The following is a 24,032-nucleotide window of genomic DNA, read 5'->3' on the forward strand; positions in this document are numbered from 1 at the left end:
GTGAATCGGTTATTTACATTTTCGAATAATAGAAGGACTAGGGGGCATTCCATGAAGTTAGCAAGTAGCACATTTAAGACTAATCGGAGAAAATTCTTTCACTCAATGCAATAAAGTTCTGGAATTTGTTGCCAGAGGATGTGGTTAGTGCAGTTAGTGTAGCTGGGTTCAAAAAATGTTTGGATATGTTCTTGGAGGAGAAGTCCATTAACGGCTATTAATCAAGTTTACTTAGGGAATAGCCACTGACATTAATTGCATCAGTAGCATGGGATCTTCTTAGTGTTTGGGGAATTGCCAGGTTCTTGTGGCCTGGTTTGTTGGAAACAGGATGCTGGGCTTGATGGACCCTTGGTCTGACCCAGCATGGCAAGTTCTTATGTTCTTAAATCCTCTAATGCTGTGCCTGTCCGTCCAGGCCTTTTGTCCCTATGAGGGCTTGACTCCTATCCTCTAATGCTGTACCTGTACATCCAGGCCTTACATTCCTACAAGGGCTTGACCTCTATCCTTGAATGCTGTGCCTGCTGCCAATCTGTCCAGGCTTTACGTCTCTACGAGGGTTTGACCTTGAATGCTGTGCGCCTGTCCGTCCAGGCCTTATGTCCCTAAAAGGGCTTGACCTTGAATGCTATGCCTGTCCGTCCAGGATTTACGTCTCTACAAGGGTTTGACCTCTAATGCTGTGCCTGTCCGTCCAGGATTTATGTCTCTACAAGGGTTTGACCTCTAATGCTGTGCCTGTCCGTCCTGGATTTACATCTCTACAAGGGCTTGACCTCAAATGCTGTGCCTGTCTGTCCAGTCTTTATGTCCCTAAAAGGGCTTGACCTCTAATGCTGTGCCTGTCCGTCCAGACCTTATATCCCTAAGACGGCTTAACCTTGAATGCTGTGCCTGTACGTCCAGGCCTTATGCCCTTAAAAGGCCTTGATCTCGAATGCTGTGCTTGTCCGTCCAGGCCTTATGTCCCTAAAAGGTCTTGACCTCTATCCTCGATTGCTGTGCCTGCCTATCTCTTAGTACCTGTTGACCAATGTTGAACCACTGTTCATAAGAACATGCCATACTGAGTCAGACCAAGGGTCCATCAAGTCCAGCATCCTATTTCCAACAGTGGCCAATCCAGGCCATAAGAACCTGGCAAGTACCCAAAAACTAAGTCTATTCCATGTTACATTGCTAGTAATAGCACATGGCACCCTGCTCCACATCGCCATGCTTTGAAGGCTCGTGCTCCACTCTAGGGGCCAACCCATTCTGGGGAGCCCTTTCCTGCTCAAAGGAAAGGGAACTCTCCCCGGGGTAGATGGCCAGCCTATCTCTTAGTACCTGTTGACCCATGTTGAACCACTGCTCGCATGGTACCCTGCTCCACATTGCTACGCATTTAAGGCTCGTGCGCCACTCTAGGGGCCATCCCATTCCGGGGAGCCCTTTCCTGCTCAAAGGAAAGGGAACTCTCCCCGGGCTAGCCGGCCAACCTCTCTCTTAGTACCTGTTGACCCATGTTGAACCGCTGTTCGCATGGCATCCTGCTCCACCTTGCCACTCTTTGAAGGCTCGTGCTCCACTCTAGGGGCCATCCCATTCTGGGGAGCCCTTTCCTGCTCAAAGGAAAGGGAACTCTCCCCGGGGTAGCTGGCCAGCCTATTTCTTAGTACCTGTTGACCCATGTTGAACTGCTGTTCACATGGCACCCTCCTCTGCCTCGGCCTTGAAAATTCTCGTTTGTATATCTGCTAACTCCACCAGATTTTAAAAGACCAGCGAGAGCTCACTAGACGCCAATGGACACACCACACAAGGGGTAAACCCATTCTAGGGAGCCCTTTCCTGCACAAAGGAAAGGGAGCTCTCCCCGGGGTCAGCCTGTCTTGCCCCTATCAAAACCACAGGGACCATACAACCTCCGCTCTGTCAGCCTATCTTGACCCTATCAAGCTTTCTGCCACTCTGCCTTGCTGCCAGATGGCTCACTCAACTCCTTGTGGTGTTCTTGCCACTATCATGGTTCCTCAGTGTGTTGGTGCTAGTCTTTCAGCTTGCTATGTTCCCCCTTCATTGTGCTGTAGGATGTTGATGTTACTTGTCTTGCTGCTTTACCTGTCATGCTGCCTTTGAGGGTTCATGCATCTGTTATCGGTGCTCTCTTTTGAAGCTGTGGTATGTTTTGACACTCTCGCTTCTGCTTTGCACCTCTGTTAAAGCACTCTTGCCACTCCTGGTACCCCTTTGCCCCTTTACAGCGTCTTAGGCTATTATGCCACTTTGCCACAGTCTAAGTACTTTGGAGCTCTTTTCTCGTTCTGATGATTGCTCCCCCCCAGAATTTTCATCAGGATTGATAAGAAAACTCCAATTCTGCAGCCAAAAATAGGCTGCAAATACTTCCCCATTGACTTTAATGGGAAATCGGAAAACAAATAAAACTAATCAACAAATTGGGTTTCTCCCCCTGAAATGAATGCAACGGATTTGGGCCCCGGTGAAACGAATACCAAATCAAAACAAATTTTTTCCTTCTGCACATCCCTATTTAGCAGAAATATTGAAGTATTTTGCAGAATATTATTTATTTCAGTAATGTACTGGTATCTTTTCAGTTTGGAGGACACTAACTTAATGACAATAGAATTTAGTAGGGATGTGAATCGTTTTAGGACGATTAAAATTATCGTCCGATAATTTTAATATCGTCTTAAACCGTTATGGAACACAATACAATACAGATTCTAACGCTTTATCGTTATAAATCGTTAGAATCGTGAGCTGGCACACTAAAACCCCCTAAAACCCACCCCCGACCCTTTAAATTAAATCCCCCACCCTCCCGAACCCCCCCCCCCAAATAACTTAAATAACCTGCGGGTCCAGCGGCGGTCCGGAACGGCAGCGGTCCGGAACGGGCTCCTGCTCTGAATCTTGTCGTCTTCAGCCGGCGCCATTTTCCAAAATGGCGCCGAAAAATGGCGGCGGCCATAGACGAAAAAGATTGGACGGCAGGAGGTCCTTCCGGACCCCCGCTGGACTTTTGGCAAGTCTCGTGGGGGTCAGGAGGCCCCTCACAAGCTGGCCAAAAGTTCCTGGAGGTCCAGCGGGGGTCAGGGAGCGATTTCCCGCCGCAAATCGTTTTCGTACGGAAAATGGCGCCGGCAGGAGATCGACTGCAGGAGGTCGTTCAGCGAGGGTTCCGGCGCCTCGCTGAACGACCTCCTGCAGTCGATCTCCTGCCGGCGCCATTTTCCGTACGGAAAATGGCGCCGGCCATACACGTATGGCCGGCGCCATTTTCCGTACGAAAACGATTCGCGGCGGGAAATCGCTCCCTGACCCCCGCTGGACCTCCAGGAACTTTTGGCCAGCTTGTGGGGGGCCTCCTGACCCCCACGAGACTTGCCAAAAGTCCAGCGGGGGTCCGGAAGGACCTCCTGCCGTCCAATCTTTTTCGTCTATGGCCGCCGCCATTTTTCGGCGCCATTTGGGAAAATGGCGCCGGCTGAAGACGACAAGATTCAGAGCAGGAGCCCGTTCCGGACCGCTGCTGTTCCGGACCGCCGCTGGACCCGCAGGTTATTTAAGTTATTTGGGGGGGGGGGTTCGGGAGGGTGGGGGGTTTAATTTAAAGGGTCGGGGGTGGGTTTTAGGGGGTTTTAATGTGCCGGTTTTTCGATTTTTCGATTTTTCACGATTTTTAACGATTTTTCACGATATTTTACCCCCCCAAACGGCAACAATACGATTCCCTCCCCCTCCCAGCCGAAATCGATCGTTAAGACGATCGAGGACACGATTCACATCCCTAGAATTTAGTAGTATCCTTCAGATCTGCGAAACATTAATTTGATAAGTAGGTGACAACTATAAAGAGGTGTTTGTTCACATATTTTGGTTGTCTAGTGGTGGTTGTCAGCGTCGCGAAGATGGTTGCACACAACCATTGATGTAATACAATGGAGATATGTTGGTCCACAAATATAAATTGTGAAACATTTGTGTGTTTGGGATGTGTGACACAGAGAAGTGCATTGTGAAATTTCAGTTGATCCATTACATCAAATGGTGCTGTTTAGATAATTCTGTGGCAACAACAGAAAGTACATGATACCATGGCTTACAAATAGCTCTGCTAAGAAGCAGCATTGTTGAGAAATGGTACTGCTAAAGAGTACATTTGTCAGGAAGTGGAAATAATAGTAATTGTTTGTAGCTATCAGTTTGGAGGCCACATTTAAGAGAAATAAGCATTTTCCATCATGGAAGACTTCTGTAGTAGTATTGTTAATGTTTATTAATAATGTATGACTACCTGAAAATGGATATCAGAAGTTCATATCATCTTATACTGGTTGAAGATTTAATATTGTGAAAGGTCATCCCCAAATGGGTACTAGTTATTAGAGATGTGAATCATAGAAACATAGAAATGACGGCAGAAGAAGACCAAATGGCCCATCAAGTCTGCCCAGCAAGCTACGCACTTTATCCATTTTTTTTCCCTTTTTCTCTCTCCCACCTGTTACTATTGCCTTCCAGTACCCTCCAGCCCTAATTCCCCTCCACCCAATTTAGAGAGCAGCTTTGAATCTGCATCCAAGTGACATCCAGCTCAATTGGGGGTAGCAACCGCTGCAACAAGCAGGCCACCCCCTTGCCCCATACTCTTACCCACCCTTGTTTTTATTTTTTTGTTTTTTTGTTTTTTTTTTTTGGAAATAGCAGCCCTCCATCCCTCCGCTCCGTGAAGGTGGAACACCAACTACTGGCCACTGGCATCCCGCTCCGTGAATGCCTCTGTGGCTACTGCCGCTCCGTGCAGTAGCCACAGAGGCATTCACGTTTGAATGCCGCTGTGTTTGAATGCCGCTGTGGCTACTGCCGCTCCGTGCAGTGTTTGAATGCCGCTGTGGCTACTGCCGCTCCGTGCAGTGTTTGAATGTCTCCACTTTATTCACGCCCTCTAGACTTGATGGATCCACAGTGTTTATCCCACGCCCCTTTGAAGTCGTTCACAGTTTTAGACTTCGCCACTTCCTCCGGAAGGGCATTCCAGGCATCCACCACCCTTTCCGTGAAGAAATACTTCCTGACATTGGTTCTTAGTCTTCCTCCCTGGAGCCTCAGCTCGTGACCTCTGGTTCTGCTGATTTTTTTCTGATGGAAAAGGTTTGTTGATGTCTTTGGATCATTAAAGTTTTTCAAGTATCTGAAAGTCTGAATCATATCACCCCTGCTCCTCCTTTCCTCCAGGGAGTACGCCTCCCAGAGGGAGAAGTAAATCCCCGCGCACCAGCGGGCCGCTAGCGCGCTGAGACGCGACCCGGGGGCGGTTCCGGAGGGCGCGGCCATGCCCCCGGACCGCCCCGGGCCGAAACCACGCCCCCGGGCCCGCCCCCGAAACGCCGCGTCCCGCCCCGAAAACGCCACGCCAATCGGCCCCGCCCCCGACACGCCCCCCTCGAAAAACCCCGGGACTTATGCGAGTCCCGGGGCTCTGCGCGCGCCGGCAGGCCTATGTAAAATAGGCGCACCGGCGCGCAAGGCCCTGCACGCGTAAATCCGGGCGGATTTATGCGAGCAGGGCTCTTAAAATCCGCCCCATAATCATTATCAATAGCAATATCAGTATCATGATACCTGTTGCATCGAATGGCCACTATCTAGACTGGAGTGATGTAAATAATTGAGAGATAATTAAAATTAAAATAAAAATGAAAGTGAAAATTGAAATTCAGAATTGAAATACTGCACAGCATGAGGGGAAGGGCAACCGGTTTATATGAGTGTTAATGCATGCAGAAATACCTTACTGATGCGCAACGTAATCTGAGAAAGGTTGCCAACTTTTGTGGAAGGAGACCATCGTACGATTTTTTTATTTTTTTATTTTTTATTTTCAAATTTCAAATTTTTCTTACATAAACAAATATGTTGAAATACAGTACATCATTCTGGCGTACATATTTCTCATCAACCATCCAGGTACCAGTAACATATAATTCCACATAGAAATTACAAATATTTCCAGATTATGCACTTAAATAAAAGAAATTATGGGGCAAGTGAAATATTCAGAACGAATATCGTACGATTTTTTACGGCAGTCAAGGAAGCTAACGTATGGTAGGTATGAAGATGGGCTATTACATCTTTAAGTTGGGGCAATTTGTTCATCTTCCAATGCAAAGCAACTAAAGTGCGGGCAGCAATGAATACATGAACACAGAATCTATGATATAGTTCACTCGTATCATCAGGAGGCATATTCAGTAGAGCCACCTCTGTGGATGGCATCAGAGAACAGTTAAGTAGCTTGCTGAGCCAATCGAATATAGTGCCCCAAAAAAGCCGAATCTGCAGGCAATCGCACCAAATATGAAAATATGTGCCTTGCGCTCCACAGTTACGCCAGCATGTATCCAGAATATTGGGGTAATACCGATGGAGCTTGTCAGGTGTTACATACCACCTATATATCATCTTAAGACAATTCTCTTGTAGCCTGGCTGAAATGGAACTTCGTCTCGCCCTTAAAAAAATGGCTTCCCATGATTTAGGACCCAAAAATTTACCCAGGTCTACTTCCCAATGAGATAAACCGACAAGGTTTGTAGCGATATCAACAACTGGTACAGTTTAGAAACTGCGCCTGGCAGGCTATCGCACTGTTGGATATATGTTTCTAAAAATTTCAAACGGCACCAAAATGTTCTGGGGAATTGAACATATGATAATCAAAATATATAAATAAGTAACACCCCAGTGAATTTAAAAATTTTTGCAAATTCTTAAATTATTAATAACAATTCTCTGCTCACAACCAAGTCTTTATTTAAATGACCACTGAAAAATTTTTTTTTAGAAAGGTCAACTGCAATGTGTGGTGAAACACATGCAAGCTGCCTAGTATTGCTAAAACCGCAACATTTTTAAACAAGTAGAGGAAGGGTTTCATATATAAATGTTTCAGCCCAACACATGGTCTGATAAATTTCCATGTATAATCATCAACCAATCCTCCTCCACCTGTAATGTTATTTTTAGCTCCGTGCAACCCTAGTGAAAACTGCAACACATTTTTTGTCCCGTTATTCCTTAAAGACAATTTGTTTTACATGTAGAATTCAAATATCATTTAATTGAGCATAGCTTTCAGAGTCCCGACTTATCTGATGATGTTAAATCCACCCGACGTAGCTACGTTTCTGGTCCGCGACGGAACCTTTCTTCAGGGGATACGTTCTTCTGAAGCTTTATTTTCAGCTATCGTTACACCGACTGCTTCAGAAGAACGTATCCCCTGAAGAAAGGTTCCATCGCGGACCAGAAACGTAGCTACGTCGGGTGGATTTAACATCATCAGATAAGTCGGGACTCTGAAAGCTATGCTCAATTAAATGATATTTGAATTCTACATGTAAAACAAATTGTCTTTAAGGAATAACGGGACAAAAAATGTGTTGCAGTTTTCACTAGGGTTGCACGGAGCTAAAAATAACATTACAGGTGGAGGAGGATATATGTTTCTAACATTGAGCGACCCGGGCGCATTAACTGATCCTGTTGAAGACCGCATAAAATGAGTAACTTGAGCATAAGCTAAGAAGTCTCGGTGATCTAAGGAAAATTTATTGAATAGTTCATCCTGAGGAATAATATTGCCCAAATTTAAAAAATGCCCTAGGGTATTAAGGCCCAGCTCCTTCCAGATGGCTATCCTCCTGGTCTGATAACCCATCTCTAGCTGGGTAGTGTTCAGTATAGAAGACTGATAGAAATATTTATATTTCCCAAACAATCTTTATCTATGACTGGTCCACAGGCATAAAGTTACATTCAGAGACCCTGGAATTTTGCGGACCGGACGCCATGTAGATTTTGGTTGCCACATGAGAGCCGTCAGTTCCATAGGTCCTACTATATACTGTTCAATTTGTACCCATTGTTTTGGAGCTTTAACGCGGTGGAAATCTAACATCGCCCTCAACTGAGAAGCACCATAATACCACGCCAGATTTGGTACTGCCATACCTCCAAGCAGTTTTGGTAGATAAAGTACTTGTCGAGCTAGTCTGGGAGGCCTCCTTCTCCATATGAAATTAAATATTTTTTTCTGCCATGTACGCAGAATAGCGGATGGTATGTAAATCAGTAACGAGGTGAATAAATACTAAAATTTGGGGAGCACAGACATTTTAATGTTGGCTATCCGCCCCATCCATGTATATGCTTCCTTGTTCCATCGGCTCAGATAAACAGTGATTTTGTGAATAAGAGGAATGTAATTGAGAGCATATATCTCAGAGAGCTTCGCTGATATACGTACTCCCAAATATTTAATGGAAGATTTCGCCCACTTGAAAGGAAATTGTTGTCTAATGGCAATGATATCCGATGAAGAGAGGGTAACATTAAGGAGCTCTGATTTATCTAAGTTCACCTTGAGACCGGACACCTGTCTGAACTCATTTAATTCCCTCATCACCCCTGTGAGAGATACAATAGGATCAGTCAATATGAGGAGGACATCATCCACAAAAAGGGATAGCTTGTATTGATGATCGCCCATAGGGACTCCCTTTATATCTGAAGCCGAACGAATACGGGAGGTTAAAGTTTCCAAATATAGTGCAAAGAGCAAGGGGGACAGAGGGCATCCCTGCCTAGTGCCCCTGCCAATATTGAACGCCTGCCCATACCCATTATTAACCTTGACCCTAGCTTGAGGATGACTATACAGTTTTTTGATTCACTGGATAAAAAAAGGACCGAATGCCATTTTTTGCAGAGTAAGAAACAGAAACTGCCAATGCACCAAATCAAATGCATTTCAGCATCTATAGATAAAAGCACGGCAGGCTCCTGCTCCTCCCTCACCCACCACATCAAATCCATCACCTTACGGATATTATCAGCCGCCATGCACTGAGGTACAAAGCCCACCTGATCGGAGTGAACTAGGTTTGGTAGGAACTTATTAAGCCTTAAGGCTAATAGTCGGGCTAGTATTTTAAGATCGACATTTATTAAGGAGATAGGTCTAAATGAGCTGCAAATCGTGGGGTCGTCCCCCCCCCCCCTCCCAGTTTAGCTAGTACAGTGATGCCCGCCACATTGGCTTGTGCATTTATCGAACCATCAGCACGAGGACTGTTGAAGTATTGGGCTAAGGGCTCAGCTAAGGTGTGTGCGAATTTTTTATAATAAGCCCCGGATAAGCCATCAAGCCCAGGAGACTTGCCCTGCTTTAGCGACTTTATAACAAATAGTACTTTGCTAGCGGAAATTGGGGACTCCAGAATCTGACATTGTTCCGGAGTAAGGCTAGGCAAGGCAACAGACTGTAAATATTCATGTATATGAGTATCAAGAATATTCTCATCCTTGCTATAGAGTTGTTTGTAAAATTGGGAAAATGCCTCACGAATACCTGAAGAGTCCGTGATCATGACACCATTTGTGCCCTTGATCTTGGACACATTGTTCTGTGATATCCTGGCTCAGAGTTGTCTAGCAAGTAGCCTACCCGCTTTATCACCCCCCCCCCCTCATTATAAAATTGCCTAGTGAGATTCATAGCATGTAGTAGCAATTGGTTATCCAATTGAGCTAAATCCGATTTACAGGCTAGAAGCTTTGTATAACAACGATGGGACTGCATTCTCATATGCTCCCTGGTTAAGTGAGTGATCTGAGCCATCAAAGGCCACTCTTCTCTGATTTTGAAGACGTTTGCATGCTGTAGCTCTTGAAATGAGTAACCCTTTCAGCATGGCCTTAGAGCAGTCCCAGAGATTTCCGGGCGTAGTGTGGGAATTATCATTAAGTGCAAAATATTCTTGTATCTGGGATTCCATCAATTTAGTGAATTTATCGTCCTGCAGCATGGACTCATTTAACTTCCAGAAACGATCACCTAAATCTTTAGCACCCATGTCTATCTCTAAGCTAACTGGCGCATGATCAGACCTTGTGATAGCTTCTATATTAACTTTTTTAACCTGATTACAGAGGAGTTTATCTACTAGCAGGAAATCAATTCAGGAATAGCTAGAATGAGGGGCTGAATAAAAGGTATACGATCGGGAGTACGGACAACGATTCCTCCAAATGTCAACTAACTGCCATTCCTCCATAAGGCCTTTCAGTTTAAGGCGACTAGATTGTGCTGATGAGGCCTGACCACTTGAGGTATCAAGGGCCTGGTACAACGAAATATTAAAATCGCCCCCCACAATTAAGGCACCTTCCGTGTGTTTTAACAAGGTATTCTGAAGGTCTTCCAAGAAGGTTTCTTGGTCTCGATTGGGAACATACACTGAAACCAGAGTGTATATTTGATCACCCATACGAATTTTTAACAGGACATATCTACCTGAAGGGTCCAACACTTGGGCTAGGAGATCAAACACCAGTTGAGCAGAGAGGAGTATACCACTACCCGCATATTTATTTGACCTCCCATTAGCTGCTAAGAAAGTATGAGGATATTCTCGGAAAGCTAATAAATGCTGATATTTACGCTTAAGATGTGTTTCTTGTATAAATGCTATATCTGCCTTAAGATGCTGTAGTTCCCTTCAGAGTAGAAAGTGCTTCCTATACATATTTAGCCCTCGTACGTTAAGAGAAATAATTTGAACCATAGATCATAATGAAGAGAGTGAAAACCTTAAGAGAGTGTGGTGTCCCTCAAGGCTCCTCCCTCTCTTCTACTCTGTTTAACATTTATATGCTCCCTCTTATCACTCTCCTTTCTAATCTTGGTATCACGCACTTCATCTATGCAGATGACGTGCAAATTCTTTTCCCTTTCACAAATTTCCTTCTTACCGCTCTCCAAAACTGGGAAGCATGCCTTGCCTCTATCAACCAGCTTTTCACCAGCATGCACTTGGCTCTTAACCCTCAAAAAACAGAACTCCTTATCATCTCCTCTAAACATTCATCAATCCCTATTCCTCCCTCCTTCTTTTCTTCTACCTTCCCTACCCACACTCGAAACCTGGGTGTCATACTTGACAACCAACTCACCTTTAAACCCTTCATCAAATCCATCCTCAGCAACTGCTACTTCAAGCTGCAAACCCTTAAAAAACTCAGACCCCTGCTTATTTCTCTGACTTCCGTACAGTACTTCAGTCTATTATCTTTTCCAAAATAGACTACTGCAATGCTCTCTTGCTTAGCCTCCCTGCTACCCACACTAAACCTCTTCAACTCCTTCAGAATGCTACAGCTCGTATCCTCACAAACTCTAAAAAGAAGGATCACATTACACCAACTCTGATCGATCTATATTGGCTACCGATACAGTCGCGTATCCTCTACAAAACTCTTACCCTCATTCACAAAAGCATCACCAATGATCACTCCCACTGGATCAATCCTCCGCTCCTTCCTCGCACATCCACAAGACTAACACGCTTCTCCCTCCGAGGAACCCTCTGCACTCCCTCTATTAAATCCACCAGACTCATCTCCACAACAGAGCTTTCTCTCTTGCTGGCCTTACCCTTTGGAACTCCATGCCCCCTGACCTACGCACTGAAACTTCTACACCCAAATTTAAAAAAAACCTTAAAACCTGGCTCTTCCTACAAGCCTTCCCTTCTATATCTACCCCCTCTGTGACCAATTGCTAAAATCCTCGATGCATAATTTTAGATAACAACGAAAGGCTTTCCTGAAATTTCCAATCTCTTTGAATGTCTTGTTAATTGTCATGTATAAACGAACCTTATGTAAAATCTTCTAAATTAATCAGTACCACCTATATTCCATGCAATTCTCCCCTCTTTTTCCCCCTAAAAACTCATTGATTTCAACGAACATGTATTCGAATTTTGTACATAGCCTTCTGTTCATAATTTTTTTATCCCTCCTTTTCCCAGTTAAGCAGCACCCAGTTGAATATATTTAACTGTTTTCATGTTTTTCTTGTTCTTGTTCTATGTAAAGGCCATGCCTAAATGATACTCAAGCTATCATTGTTCTAAGTTATTTGTAAACCGATACGATGTGCAAATGCTTGTCGGTATATAAAAGTCTTTAAATAAATAAACATATGCCCCACATAATCACATCCCCTACAAGAGAAACTTCCCAACCCTCCGTGCAGACACCAAACCCCACCTAGATTCATATCAGGTATTCTATAAAGCCAATTGAAGAAAATAAATAAAAGAAAAACAAACAAACTTGCCCGTCGTCACCCCGCAATCCCCATGTAAATATGACTCGCCAACCCTCAGCAAGTCTAGAATCTGGGGGTTCCTGAATTACCACCCACTGACCATAGTCATCCCGCTCTCCCCTCTGAATAAATAACAAAGATAACGGCAAAATTTGAACAAAAAATAAAAAATTTTTCAATATCAAGTGATAGCAGTAACACTATAGTCTACCCGCCATATCAATTCAGATCCTACCAAAGTCTGACACAGTTCTGATCCTGATGAAAGATGAAATGAGGATCAAATTACAAAAAGTTCAGCCCTCCTCAACAATTTGTGCTCCGGCTTGTGATTGCTGTCTTCACAGTTGCCCTTTCCCGGGAACTGGCTGACGCCATCTTGAAAACGCCTCGTGTGCTACCGCTGAAGCTGGTTTATCTTGTGATACAAAGGTGGCCACGATTCCCGCCTGCTGAAAGCATTCCGTTGCTTCTGCCACTGACTTCATGCAGTAGGTAACTCCTTTGCTCTGAAATACTAGGGCAAAAGGGAATGCCCAACGATATCGGATCTCAGCATTTCTTAAAGCTGCAGTGACTTCCCGCAATTGGTATCTTTTTTGTAAAGTCGAGGGGGCCAAATCATTATAAATAGATACCCGGATGTCTCGCCAACTCCATTCAGGCTTGTCGCATGCTGCCTTAATGACCGCTTCCTTGACTTTAAAGTGGTGGAATTTTGCTATTATGTCCTGAGGGCCGTTATCTCTCCTTGGGCCTATCGCTTGGTGTGCTCTGTCCAGGTCAATCTTTATTTCTTCCGCGTTGTTCGCTGTTGCAGCTGTGTTATTATGGTTGAGTAAATGGGTGCACAGGGAGATAACTGTTTCCATACAATCCTGAAATTGCGCCATCTCCGGTACTCCCCGGATCCGTATGTTCGTGCGCCGCGATCTGTTTTCAATATCCTCAACCTTGTCGGTAAGAGCATCCAACACATAAGTGAGTTGTTTAGATTGATTTGTTAGCGTTTCGATCAGAAGACTCTGATTATCAGCCCTGCCATCAAGTTCATCCACCCTGCGTCCCATAGAGCTAATATCTTCCTTCATATCAGCTATTGACGCCAGCAAGTCAGCTTTATGGGTTTTGAGATCTTCACGTAGCTCCATAAACCAGAGTCTTATTTCGGATCTCGATGGGAGGTCCAAATAGTTGCTTTCAGTGATCTGTGCTGATCCACCTGCCATCGGTTCGCTCAATCCTGCTTCGGCATCCGTGTACGGCCTTCTCGGCTTCGCCCGCGAGAAGCTCCTCTGCATGTTTGCTAAAGGAGAACTGCTTTAAGACCATCGTTCTCTTTCTGGAGATCATCCTGGTTAGTTCCGTCGGCTGTTGCAATGATTCCGGGTAGATAAAATTAAATTTCACTATAAATTTTGCCTTGATAGTTGACGGGTCACGGAGCGAGGGAACTATGCGTCCATCTTGTATCATGGCTCAATAGCGCCCCCCCGAAAGTTTGCTTTTTGCTTTGAGAACACATCTTCAAAGTCTGCATAGGGAGCAGGTATGCCTGAGGAGGTGGTCACCAGAAAAACTACAGGTAGTGGTACCACTTTGTATAGACATGTATGCTGGCAGATGGAACCCATTCCACCAGCTGGAGCGACCCCTAATCAAATTGAGGGGAGTGAAGTTGGAGTAAGGGTAGTCCTAAAACTACCGGGTGAATGGATTTTTCTAGAACCAATAGTTCGATTTCTTCAGTATGAAGGGCGCCAGTACGAAGTTGAACTGGCTCTGTAGTCAAAGGAATTCGTCCAGGAAGTGATTCTCCATAAATTGAAGCAATGAACAAGGAAGTCTCTAAGGGACGGGTTTTTATAGCCAGAAGTTGAACTAGATCCTCGAGGATAAAATTGCCTCTTGCTCTGGAGTCTACCAGAGCAAGAACTGGAAAGGACCGGGAGTCCCAGATTAAGGTGACCGGTATGGATAGCTGAGGGGCCGGAGACATTGTGCCAAAGTTCAGGATCCCAACTGAACTTAGGCTGGGAAGTTTGCTGGACGGAAGGGGCAGGTCTGTAGATGATGGCCAGATGCTCTGCAATACTGACAAAGGCCTGTTTGTCTCCGCTGAAGGCGTTCTTCCGGGGACAGCTGCCCATGGCCCAGCTGCATGGGTTCTTCCATCTTGGCCACAACAGAGACCCTACCGGAGGCAGGGCTGATGGTTGGTGGTGAATGGGAACGAACCCGAGAGGGCTTCTTGGGCATCCAATTCTTGGAGATGATAATCAATTCGGCCTGTTAGATCGATAAGAACCTTGAGAGAGGAAGGGAGATCCCGTGCTGCCAATTCATCCTTCAGCTGCGAGGAGAGTCTATCCAGGTAGATAGCTCGCAGGCAGTCTTCCTGCCAAGCGAGTTCCGAGGCTAAGGTCCGGAATTCAATTGTAAAGTAAACTAGGCTTCTTTGGCCTTGTCGAAGGTGCAGCAAATTAGTGCTTGCCATGGCATGCCGCCCAGGATCATCAAAGGTTTGCTGAAACACGGCCACATATCGAGGCAATTCCTGGAGGAGGGAGTTTGATCGCTCCCACAAGGATGAATCCCAAGTCAGGGCCTTCCCTTCAAGGCGAGACAAAATGAAGGTGACTTTTGTTAGTTCATCTTGAAAGATGGAGGGCTGCATAACAAACTGCATATAGCATTGGTTGATAAACCCTCTGCAAAGCTTGGAGTCACCATTAAAACAAGGTGGTGCTGGTAGGGCCAACAAGGCTCTAGGAGACGGCTGTTGATGAGAGGGAGCCGGTACTGGAACTGAGTTGCTGGATATAGCATCAAGTCGGGCATGTAGACGCTCAAGAGAGGAGGCCAGTGCCTCGAGAAACTGTTGCTGTTCTCGTACCTTTAAAGCCAGGCCAGGGACAGCCTGGAGGGCAACAGCTCCTTTGAGTCCATGGCCTTTGCAACCTGTTGCACCAGAGGTGGACCCTTGGGCTGAGGTGAGGTTGACGCAACCCATAGGAGGTTTCCTACGGGTCCCCACTGTCGGCAGATGGAGAGGGCTGATGAATGGAGGCCGGCTGGTGCTTCACCAATACCAGCCCTCGTTCCCAGCAGGTTGAGCCTTTGGGTGCCGGGGCCGGCTAGACTTAGGTGGGCCTCCGTATGTTGTCATCAATGGAAAGATCAAGGTCAGCCCAGAGGCAGCAGCAGCCGAGAGTAAAAGACTATACTAGACGAGGCGGAGTCCCGGAGACCCGGGCACCAATAGAACCAAAGTCAGACAGGGGATGCCCGAGCAAGAACAGGCCAAAGCCTGAATAGGCCAAGGCCAGGACGTAGACTGAAGAGGCATCATTGAGCAAGTTGGAGTCAGGACTGGCAGCAATCTAGGAGCAGTGGCAAGCAAGGCTGAGGTCTGGATGAGGAGAGAGTTAAAAGTGTAGTCGGACAAAGCAGAGGTTTGGGTCTGGAGAGAGGTAACGGAGTAGTCAGGCAATGCAGAAATCTGGGTCTGGAGAGAGGCAACGGAGTAGTCAAGCAATGCAGAGGTCCGGGTTTGGAGAGAGTCAATGGCATGGTCAGGCAAAGCAAAAGTCCGGACTTGGAGAGAGAACGGCGTGGTCAGGCAAAGCAGAGGTCCGGGCTTGGAGAGAGAGAACAGCGTGGTCAGGCAAAGCAGAGGTCCGGGCTTGGAGAGAGTCCATGGCATGGTCAGACAAAGCAGAGGTCAAAGTCCAAGAAGGCAATCCGAGGATAGGTTGAAGATCAGGAATGAGGAAATCAGGAACAGGAGTCAGCGAGGACCAGGAACTAGGAACGAGGAGAATCACAAGGAGGCAATGAGTAGTCGACCAGTGAGGAGACCTGTTGCAAAGGCAATCCTAGGGAGTGGAGCCCGGGCTTAAGTACTGGAGCTCCAATGACATCATCATCCGGGGTTGCGGCTCGGTTTCTACCGTGGGCCCTACTTAAGATGCAGTGATGCATGGCGATGAGTGGTGGGTCTCTCCGCAGGCCATGCAGAGAGGCCCGACGCAGAGTCCCAGAATCTGTAGCTGAGCCAGAGGCACCAGAGGCACCAGAGGCGGCCCGAGGACGGAGCCGATGGCCTACCACTGCCAGAGATGAGGGACCAGGCTCTGGATTAACTTGAGAGAGGTAAGAGGGTCGGGGTGCGGGTCTGCTGCGGCCGGCATGCATAACAAGTAGAGACCTGTAGAAGATTTAGTTAGTTTGTCCTCTGGGGAGAAAGAGGATTAGAGGTTTAGAAACTTTCTCTGGAAGTATAGAGCATTAGAGCGTAAAAAGAGCTCATCTCTAGTTAAAGAGGAGTAAGTGTTTTCCTGGAGTTCTTCTGAGTGCTACAGCTGAGAAAACTCTGGGAAAGCTAATCTCAGTGAGGAATAAGGTGTGCTACTAGCAAAGCTAACCTCTGTGAGGAGTGCTTTTGTTTGAGATAAAGCTGGCAAAGTAAATAAAATTACAGGGAGGAGTTTGATTAGTACAGTACAAACTCAGGAGTTTCAAGCTTACTATCAGCGTTATCTTACCTGCTGATGAAGCAAGGTGAAGCACACTGGATGATGATCACTACTGCATGGGATCTCTGGGATATTTCCCAACAGAGACCAAAGAATTTGAAGGAGTGGTAGAGTGCGTTTGGGATCAAGATATCAAGCCGGCTGTACTGTGGGAATATCCAAGTAACCCACCTTTGCATGCAACAGCATTTATTAGAAGTAAGAAAGGAGGGCAGTACCAGTAAAACACTCATATATCATTATCCAGTAACCGACCAAAGCTGACACAGGAGAAAGTCAACGCATTAAATACTGCCACCTATAAAAGATTTGTGTTTAAAAGACTTATTCTTGCCATGACAAAGAACAGATGATTCTTCATCTGTTTATATCTACTGGAACATAATTGTCATTGAGTTAATTTTATAGTAAAGTGCTTGGAAATACATAGACTTCTTTGTAACATTTTGCATGCAAGGTGTTGTAGCATGATTATGTCTACCTGTATGATCTCCGAGCTGTGGATTACCCCTATTTAAAGACTCCATTTCAGCACCCCTGCAGCTACCAGTCTACAGTCTATTTTCCTTTCTCTTCCTTTTATTTATTTTATTTACCAGATTAGCCATAGACCTCACACTGAGCGTATTGTTATTCCTGGACAGCCCAAGTCTGGATTGGAAGAGAATAAACTCCATTCCCTCCCACTTCACCCACCCCCTTTCTCAGAAAAAAAAATTTCGTGAATTTTATACAATACATTGCAAGGACAGAGTGGTTCTACTTATCGATTATGTGTAATTTAACACAGTTTTATAAAATTACAAATTACAAATGAGGAGGATTAGGGGGTCGATTTTAAGACCCACGCGCATACATCCATGTGCAGGCAGTTCTAATTAAGGAGCGGACTGGGAGGGAACTTTCCTATCCCTAACCCTACCCTTCCTACCTCTTCCCCTCTCCTCTCCTCTCCTCCCCGACCCCTAACCTCCCCGGGACCAGAAGTAATCTTCGTGCACTGGCCGGCTGGACAGTAGCTATTGGTGCTGGCCCACCCCACCCAGAACATGCCCCCCCGCTCGCCCTTTTTGCAGGACCCGGCACTTTGGTGCATAACGGGGGTTACGTGCATGGCTGGGCTCATTCTTAAATGTGTGTGGCACGCACAAGGCCCGGCCAAGCGCATAACCCCCGTTTTTTACATGCAGGGCCCTTTTAAAATCAGGCCATTTATGGACGTAGCCCTTTTAAAATTGGGCCGTAAATTTCAAAGGGATTTAGAGCCTTTTTCCCTAATAGAAACAGAATGGGAGAAAAACCTTAGTAAATTAGCTAAATAACCAAGGAGTTACCCAACTAGACTGCCCTGGCTGAAAGGTGCTCTCCTCACAGCAGGAAGATACACCCCTACCCCACCTTTTCAGTTTTTCTAGGTTGGTACCTTAGCAAGAAGGCCATCGTGGTGGTAGGGATAGGTAGAGGAGGAACAGAACATGCATAGGTTTGATTTTGAAATCGAAACACGGTGTTTTGGTCCCTGTTCTGCTGCCTGCAGGAATAGCAAGTCTAAACTACGAGGGTAACTTCCCTTTGGAAATTAAGGTAGCTGCCAGGTCCATAAGTATTCCTGCACTCTGAAGCAAGGTGGGCTAATAAATTTGCCCCCATAATATATGAATTGAAAACTTTCGGATGTGATTTAATTCAGTACTTAAATTGAAAGAACTTTTTTTTTCTCTACCTTTGTCATCTGAGTTGTTTTTGATCTTCCCTTTGCTCCAATCTTGTCAATGGTCTCCTGACTCCTTTTCATTTTATTTTTGATAACACATCTCCCTTTCTTCATCCATTTTTCTTTCTTCCTTGCCTTTCTCCCACAACTGTCTTTCACTTCTCTATAACATAATACTCCAAACCCCTCCACCTTCGTTTCTCACTCTTTCATCTCCCTTCTCAATCTCTCTTCTTAATCTCCTGTTCTCCCTTTCACTCATTTCCCTTCAAACTACTTTGCCTCCCTATCTTTTCCATTTCCTTCCTTATCACCCTTTGTCACCTATAAGCACCAGTTGTCCCTCCCCTCTATGTCTCCATTCTTTCCAAATACTAAAACTCTCCCACAAATTCTTCCTTCTTTCCAGCTTCTTTAGCTTTCCCTCCTAATACTACATGTGCATCCTGTGTGGTCTGTAAGTGCTCAGCATGGTACTAGAGGATGGTTGCAGGAACTATGAATGGTAAGCAGTGCTCGCTCATTGGGTCTCTGTATTGCAGCCACCATCTTCCTTTTCCCAAGCTGCTTTGGGCCAGTTGGGTAGAGGAAGTATTGGAGGAGTGGCTGGAGATTGGGGGTGGGGTCTAAAAAAAAACAGTTGGAAAGATTTGCCTCCCACCCTAAAGGGTCTAGCTCCATCTATATTTAGAACATAACAGAATCTGGAATTAAACAGATTTGTAAACAGATATAATCCCTCAATGCTTGTTTGAATCAGGGCTTTGGAGAAATGAACAAAAAAAGCCCAGAATAGCATAATGTTCATACAACTGCTCATAAAAAAATGTCTATGATTTGTAGTTATAATATATGCATTTCTTTCTTTTAAAATCCTTCTCGTTGAATTTAGACGGACAGCATAGGGAACCAAAGTCCTTCACTTATTCCAAGAGCAGGTCTGGAAGGGGCGTCAACAGTGCAAGCTTCCCCACCTTGCCCTGCCGACGTGTTGAAATCCTGCTCACCTCTGACTTCAGAGGGTGAGAGGGCAATTGAGTCTCAAGGCATAGGCCTTTGGCCTGTCTACTGAGGCATGTGACAATTGGTACCTATTTTGATCGTGAGTTTTTAGGGATGTGGGCACCTGTCTACAGGGGTCTAGTCTGGACCAAGCCAGTTCACGTAAGCCACTACATGGCTTTCAGATAGCAATGCCTTTCGGCCACTTCTGAGCCGAGCAGAATTTGAACCAGTTGACCTAAGGGTAATAGGCCCTTTTAAGCTATATTATTTCCTGAGCCAGTGAATGCTGACTGCTAGAATTCATTGAAAGCTAGTAGTGGTTTTGCTTTCGCTATTGTAATAACTTTGTAACTTCTTTGTTCTTGCAGTGTTTGGCTAAATGGAAAGTGGGGGGAAAAAGAGCAGAATCAGTTATAAGGAAATAATATGTTTCCTTCTCTTTACCTGCAGATTTCAAGAGGGGTTTCCAAGCAGAAGCTGCAATAAAAAATCACGGGAAATGAAATAATCCTTTGTTGTCTGGGAAACTCGCCAAATCATGTGCTGTACAGTACTTCTCATGTTTCCTCATGAAATGTCTCAGGTTTTTTGCATCTGTTTGTATGATTGTTCATTCATAACCCCAGAACCTTCAGATGAATTCTTACATAGATCCACAAAAATGTAAGCAGTAAAATAAAAAAAAGTAAGAGAATAATTCTTCCAGCTACCTGTAATCACACTTATGAGCGCTTCAGTGTTACAGAGGGAAAGCTGCTGAGTGTAGCACTATGCACTATCCAGCTGGAGACACTATATAGTGCAAATTCGAATTCATAATTTTGTATTTAAGGCAGTTGTGGTAACATAACATTTCGTCAAGTTTAATGTTCTTGAAAGCTGTTTCTCTGTAGTCACTCTCATTATTAAAGAATGTTAACATTCTGGCGCCATCCATTACAGCCATCCATTAAGGCCGGCACCATCTTTAAAAATGGCGCGGGCCATCCAGTGCTCCTACCATGTGACAGGGGCTGGCCAATGGTACGGATACCCTGTCACATGGTAAGGGCAAAGGGCCATCAGTGCCATTTTGATTAGTGGCAGCCGACAGCCCAGGAGCGGGAGGATGGCCCAGGAGCGGGAGATCGCTCCCGGGACCCCCACTGGACCACCAGGTACCTGTAAAATGTTTTTTGGGGGGGGTCGGGAGAGTGGGAGACGCAAAGGGTTTAGTTTTAGAGGGTCGGGGTGGGTTTAGGGGTTATTTTTGTGTGCCGTTTTTCCCGCCCTCCCCCAAAACGATAAGAGAACCCCCACGATCAATATCGTGGGGTTTTCCTATCGTTTTGGGGGAGCCCCCGATTTCTGACGATTTTGAAAATATCGTCCGATATTTTTAATCGTGCAAAGCCCGATTCACATCCCTATCGGAAACAACGAGTGTGTGAGGCCAGACGGAGGCTGAGGGCAGGAACAAGATGAGACATGGAACTCAGGAACTAGGAAGACTCAAGGTTAGGTGGAACTTGGAAGACTCTGACAAGGTTTCAGGATTCAGGGGAGTACTCAGATTGAGTACTTCCCTGCAGCGTGCCCAGAAAGCCGCCCATGGCTGGTTGCGGACCACGCCAGAAGCAAAGCAGACTCCATGCGAGACAGTGGAAACTTGGAACTGGAACCATGTCAAAGATTCAGGAGAGCCTGCACCGAGGCAAGCCCTACACAGCCTCCTGTGGCTGGTCGCGGACCACGCTGAAAAGGAGCAGGTTCTGGCTTGAATCTTGGGCATGGACGGAAGCAGGCACAAGGTACTCCAAAGTCCAGGAACAGGATTCAAGACTCAGGATTCAAGACTCAAGATTCAAGGCTCGGAACTCGGATTCAGGAACCTACCTCAGCATTAAAAACAGGGCCCTCCGGAGGCTTGCGCTGCAGACGTGAAGAGAGGCCTTGTGCCACGAAGCGCCCTACACAGCCCCCCATGGACAGGTCATGGACCACGACGGTGGCACACCAAGAAAGGTAGACAAGCAGGAATCCTGGAAGCAGGACGAAGAACTAGAGATGAGGACATCAGGACCAGGACTGGAACACGGAACATTGGGAACACCTGGGACATCACTTCAGGAACACGTAACATATAACAGACGACGAGGGAGCTCCATTGAAGAACAGGACCAGGAACATCAGACAAAGGAGACCAGGAACATCAGACAAAGGAGACCAGGAACATCTGGAACATCTAACATCAAATGAAGAGCCATCTAGACACGAGGAGACCACCGAGAACCTTGAATGGAGAAGAGAAGCATGGGCAACCATAAGGATCTGATGCGAAGGCCCCGAGGAGAGGAAGCAGAGCTTTTTTATAGGGCTAATGAAGGAACAGGCTGATTACATCATCTGATGGGGCCACAGGGCTTTTCCCACTGCTGGCCCTTTAAAAGAAAAGCAAGGGCGCGCACGCGTGCGTGCCTATGCAGGGCCCAGAACAGGCAGTAGCAGCAACAGTGGCGTTCCTGCTGCGAAGTAGAGCACAGCAGCGGCGGCATCAGGGCCGCAAGGGGGAGCATCCCGGCAGTGGCTCCATGCTGCGAAAGGCGAAGACTCTGGTGGCCTTCCTGCCTCAGATGGCGGCGATGGCGTTAGCTCCACACTGTGGAGGGAAGCCATGGCAGTGGCTGCAAGAAGGAGGAAGGGCGGTTGGCACCGACCCAACCGGCACAGCAGGCAGCAAAGGTGAGAGGGGCTGCTCACGGGATAGGCACCACGAGCAGCAACCGTAACATCAATTTTAGAATAGCCATTTACATGCACCTGGGTTTTTATAAGTGTACATGGCTTTGAAGATTACCCCCCAAATATACTAAGACAGAAAAGAAAGGGGACATAAGAGTCAGATCAGAAAAGCAAGCAACGGAGTCAAGAAATGGGCAAGTGGATATTTTAACAGATTAGGCAGTACTGTCACTTTAAGTAACTATATATTTAAGAAAGGAAAATTCTTGTAATCAGTTTGTTTTAACATCAAAGGGGTCATTTGAGTACTTACAGAACACAGTAGCAAGTAGATGTTGTTTGCTACTGACATTGATGAACTCATAAAGAAAATATTCATCATTACTCCTTTGTTATTGCTCAATAGCTTATGGGACTTTTGTTGTGAAAGAATAGTGTAAGTAATGAGAGAAATTGTTTTTAACCAAACGTGCCAATGTTTTGCATACTAAGTATTCATAGGGAGTCATATTTACTGCCATTTTGTTGCGGTCTGCTCCGCTTCCCCTCTCTCCTCGTAGACCGGCGCTTACCTTCGGGCCAGGGAACGCCGCGCTCACCACCCTCCGGCTCCCAGGGACGCGCATAGGCCCATGTGGCCTCCGCCATTTCCTTGCCCCGCTTGCAGTGGCCTCGCGTGTGCGCGAGTACGGACTCTTTGGGCGCCCAGAACCCGGAAGCCTGGCTCCGCCCGCAGTGATGACGTCACCCGCCACCCAGATATAACCGGCGCTCAGACTATTCCTCTTCGCCTTGCAATGAGGTTCACTACAGTCCTGTAGCTCTGAGTTGCGTTCCTTGCTGTGTTTCCTGCCTGCCTTGACTTCGGTCCGTCCTGACTACGCCTTGTTCGCTGCCTGCTACCAGCCTTGTCCTCAGCGTGGCCTGCTCCAGCGCCTGCCGGCAGCCTTGCTTCGCCACAACTCCGGACCCCACGTCAGGCGCCCCTTGCAACTACGCCTGTGAGATGAGTTGTCTCTGCTGTCTCCTAAGTCCCAAGGTGCTGGAACCCTACGGGCCCCTCCTGGGGGGTTCCCGGTGCCCAGGTGAAGCTCTTGTCTTGAACTCTATTCTCCCTGAACTGTCTAGTTCCTTGCTCCTGCCTCTCTCACTAGCACCCAAGTCCCAAGGCGCCAGAACCCTACGGGCTCCTCCTGGGGGGTTGCTAGGTGTCTGGGTGAAGAGCTTGTGCTAGTCCTGTTACCACCGGTTGTACCTGCTTCTCTGTTGCTGGACTCTCTCTCTGGGGCCCAAGTCCCAAGGTGCCGGAACCCTATGGGCTCCTCCTGGGGGGTTCTGCGTACCTGGGTGAAGATCCTGTATCAGACTCTATTGCTACTAAACATCCTAGCCCTCTGAGTCTTGGCTCCGCCTCCCGACCTACTCCGCCCCTCGGGGTGGGTTGGCCCAAGGGTCCACTATTCAGCCGCAGAACCCGGCCGTAACACATTTTACTATTTATACCACTGTAAAAGGGGGCACATAACTCGGGGTGAGGTTTGGGGGGGTGGGGTATGTTTTGGGGGACAGCAAATTTTGCTTACCTGTAACAGGTGTTCTCACATGACAGCAGGATGTTAGTCCTCACATATGGGTGACATCATCAGGATGGAGCCCAATCACGGAAACCTTCTGTCAAAGTTTCCAGAACTTTGACTGGCCCCTACTGGGCATGCCCAGCATGGCACTAACCCTGCAGCCAGCAGGGGTCCCCCTTCAGTCTTATTTGAAAGCTACAGGCAGTGCCGAAAAATAAAAGAACAAAACGTTACGAACCCAACACCGCGGGGCAGCAGGCGGGTTTCGTGAAGACTAACAT

The 24,032-nt window shown here is 46.5% G+C and overlaps 1 protein-coding gene across 1 annotated transcript in view; it reads right to left on the reverse strand.

Annotated features, from left to right (window-relative positions):
- Nucleotides 1-23,689, reverse strand: part of TLR8 (toll like receptor 8) — a 38,201-nt gene extending 14,512 nt beyond the window's left edge. The window contains 1 exon segment of the mRNA XM_029604338.1: nt 22,747-23,689. Within this exon segment, the coding sequence (XP_029460198.1) occupies nt 22,747-22,800 (54 nt within the window). The 5' untranslated portion in view covers nt 22,801-23,689.
- Nucleotides 23,690-24,032: the final 343 nt, after the last annotated feature.

This window comes from Rhinatrema bivittatum, chromosome 5, assembly GCF_901001135.1.
Source record: "Rhinatrema bivittatum chromosome 5, aRhiBiv1.1, whole genome shotgun sequence".
Taxonomy (NCBI): Eukaryota; Metazoa; Chordata; class Amphibia; order Gymnophiona; family Rhinatrematidae; genus Rhinatrema; species Rhinatrema bivittatum.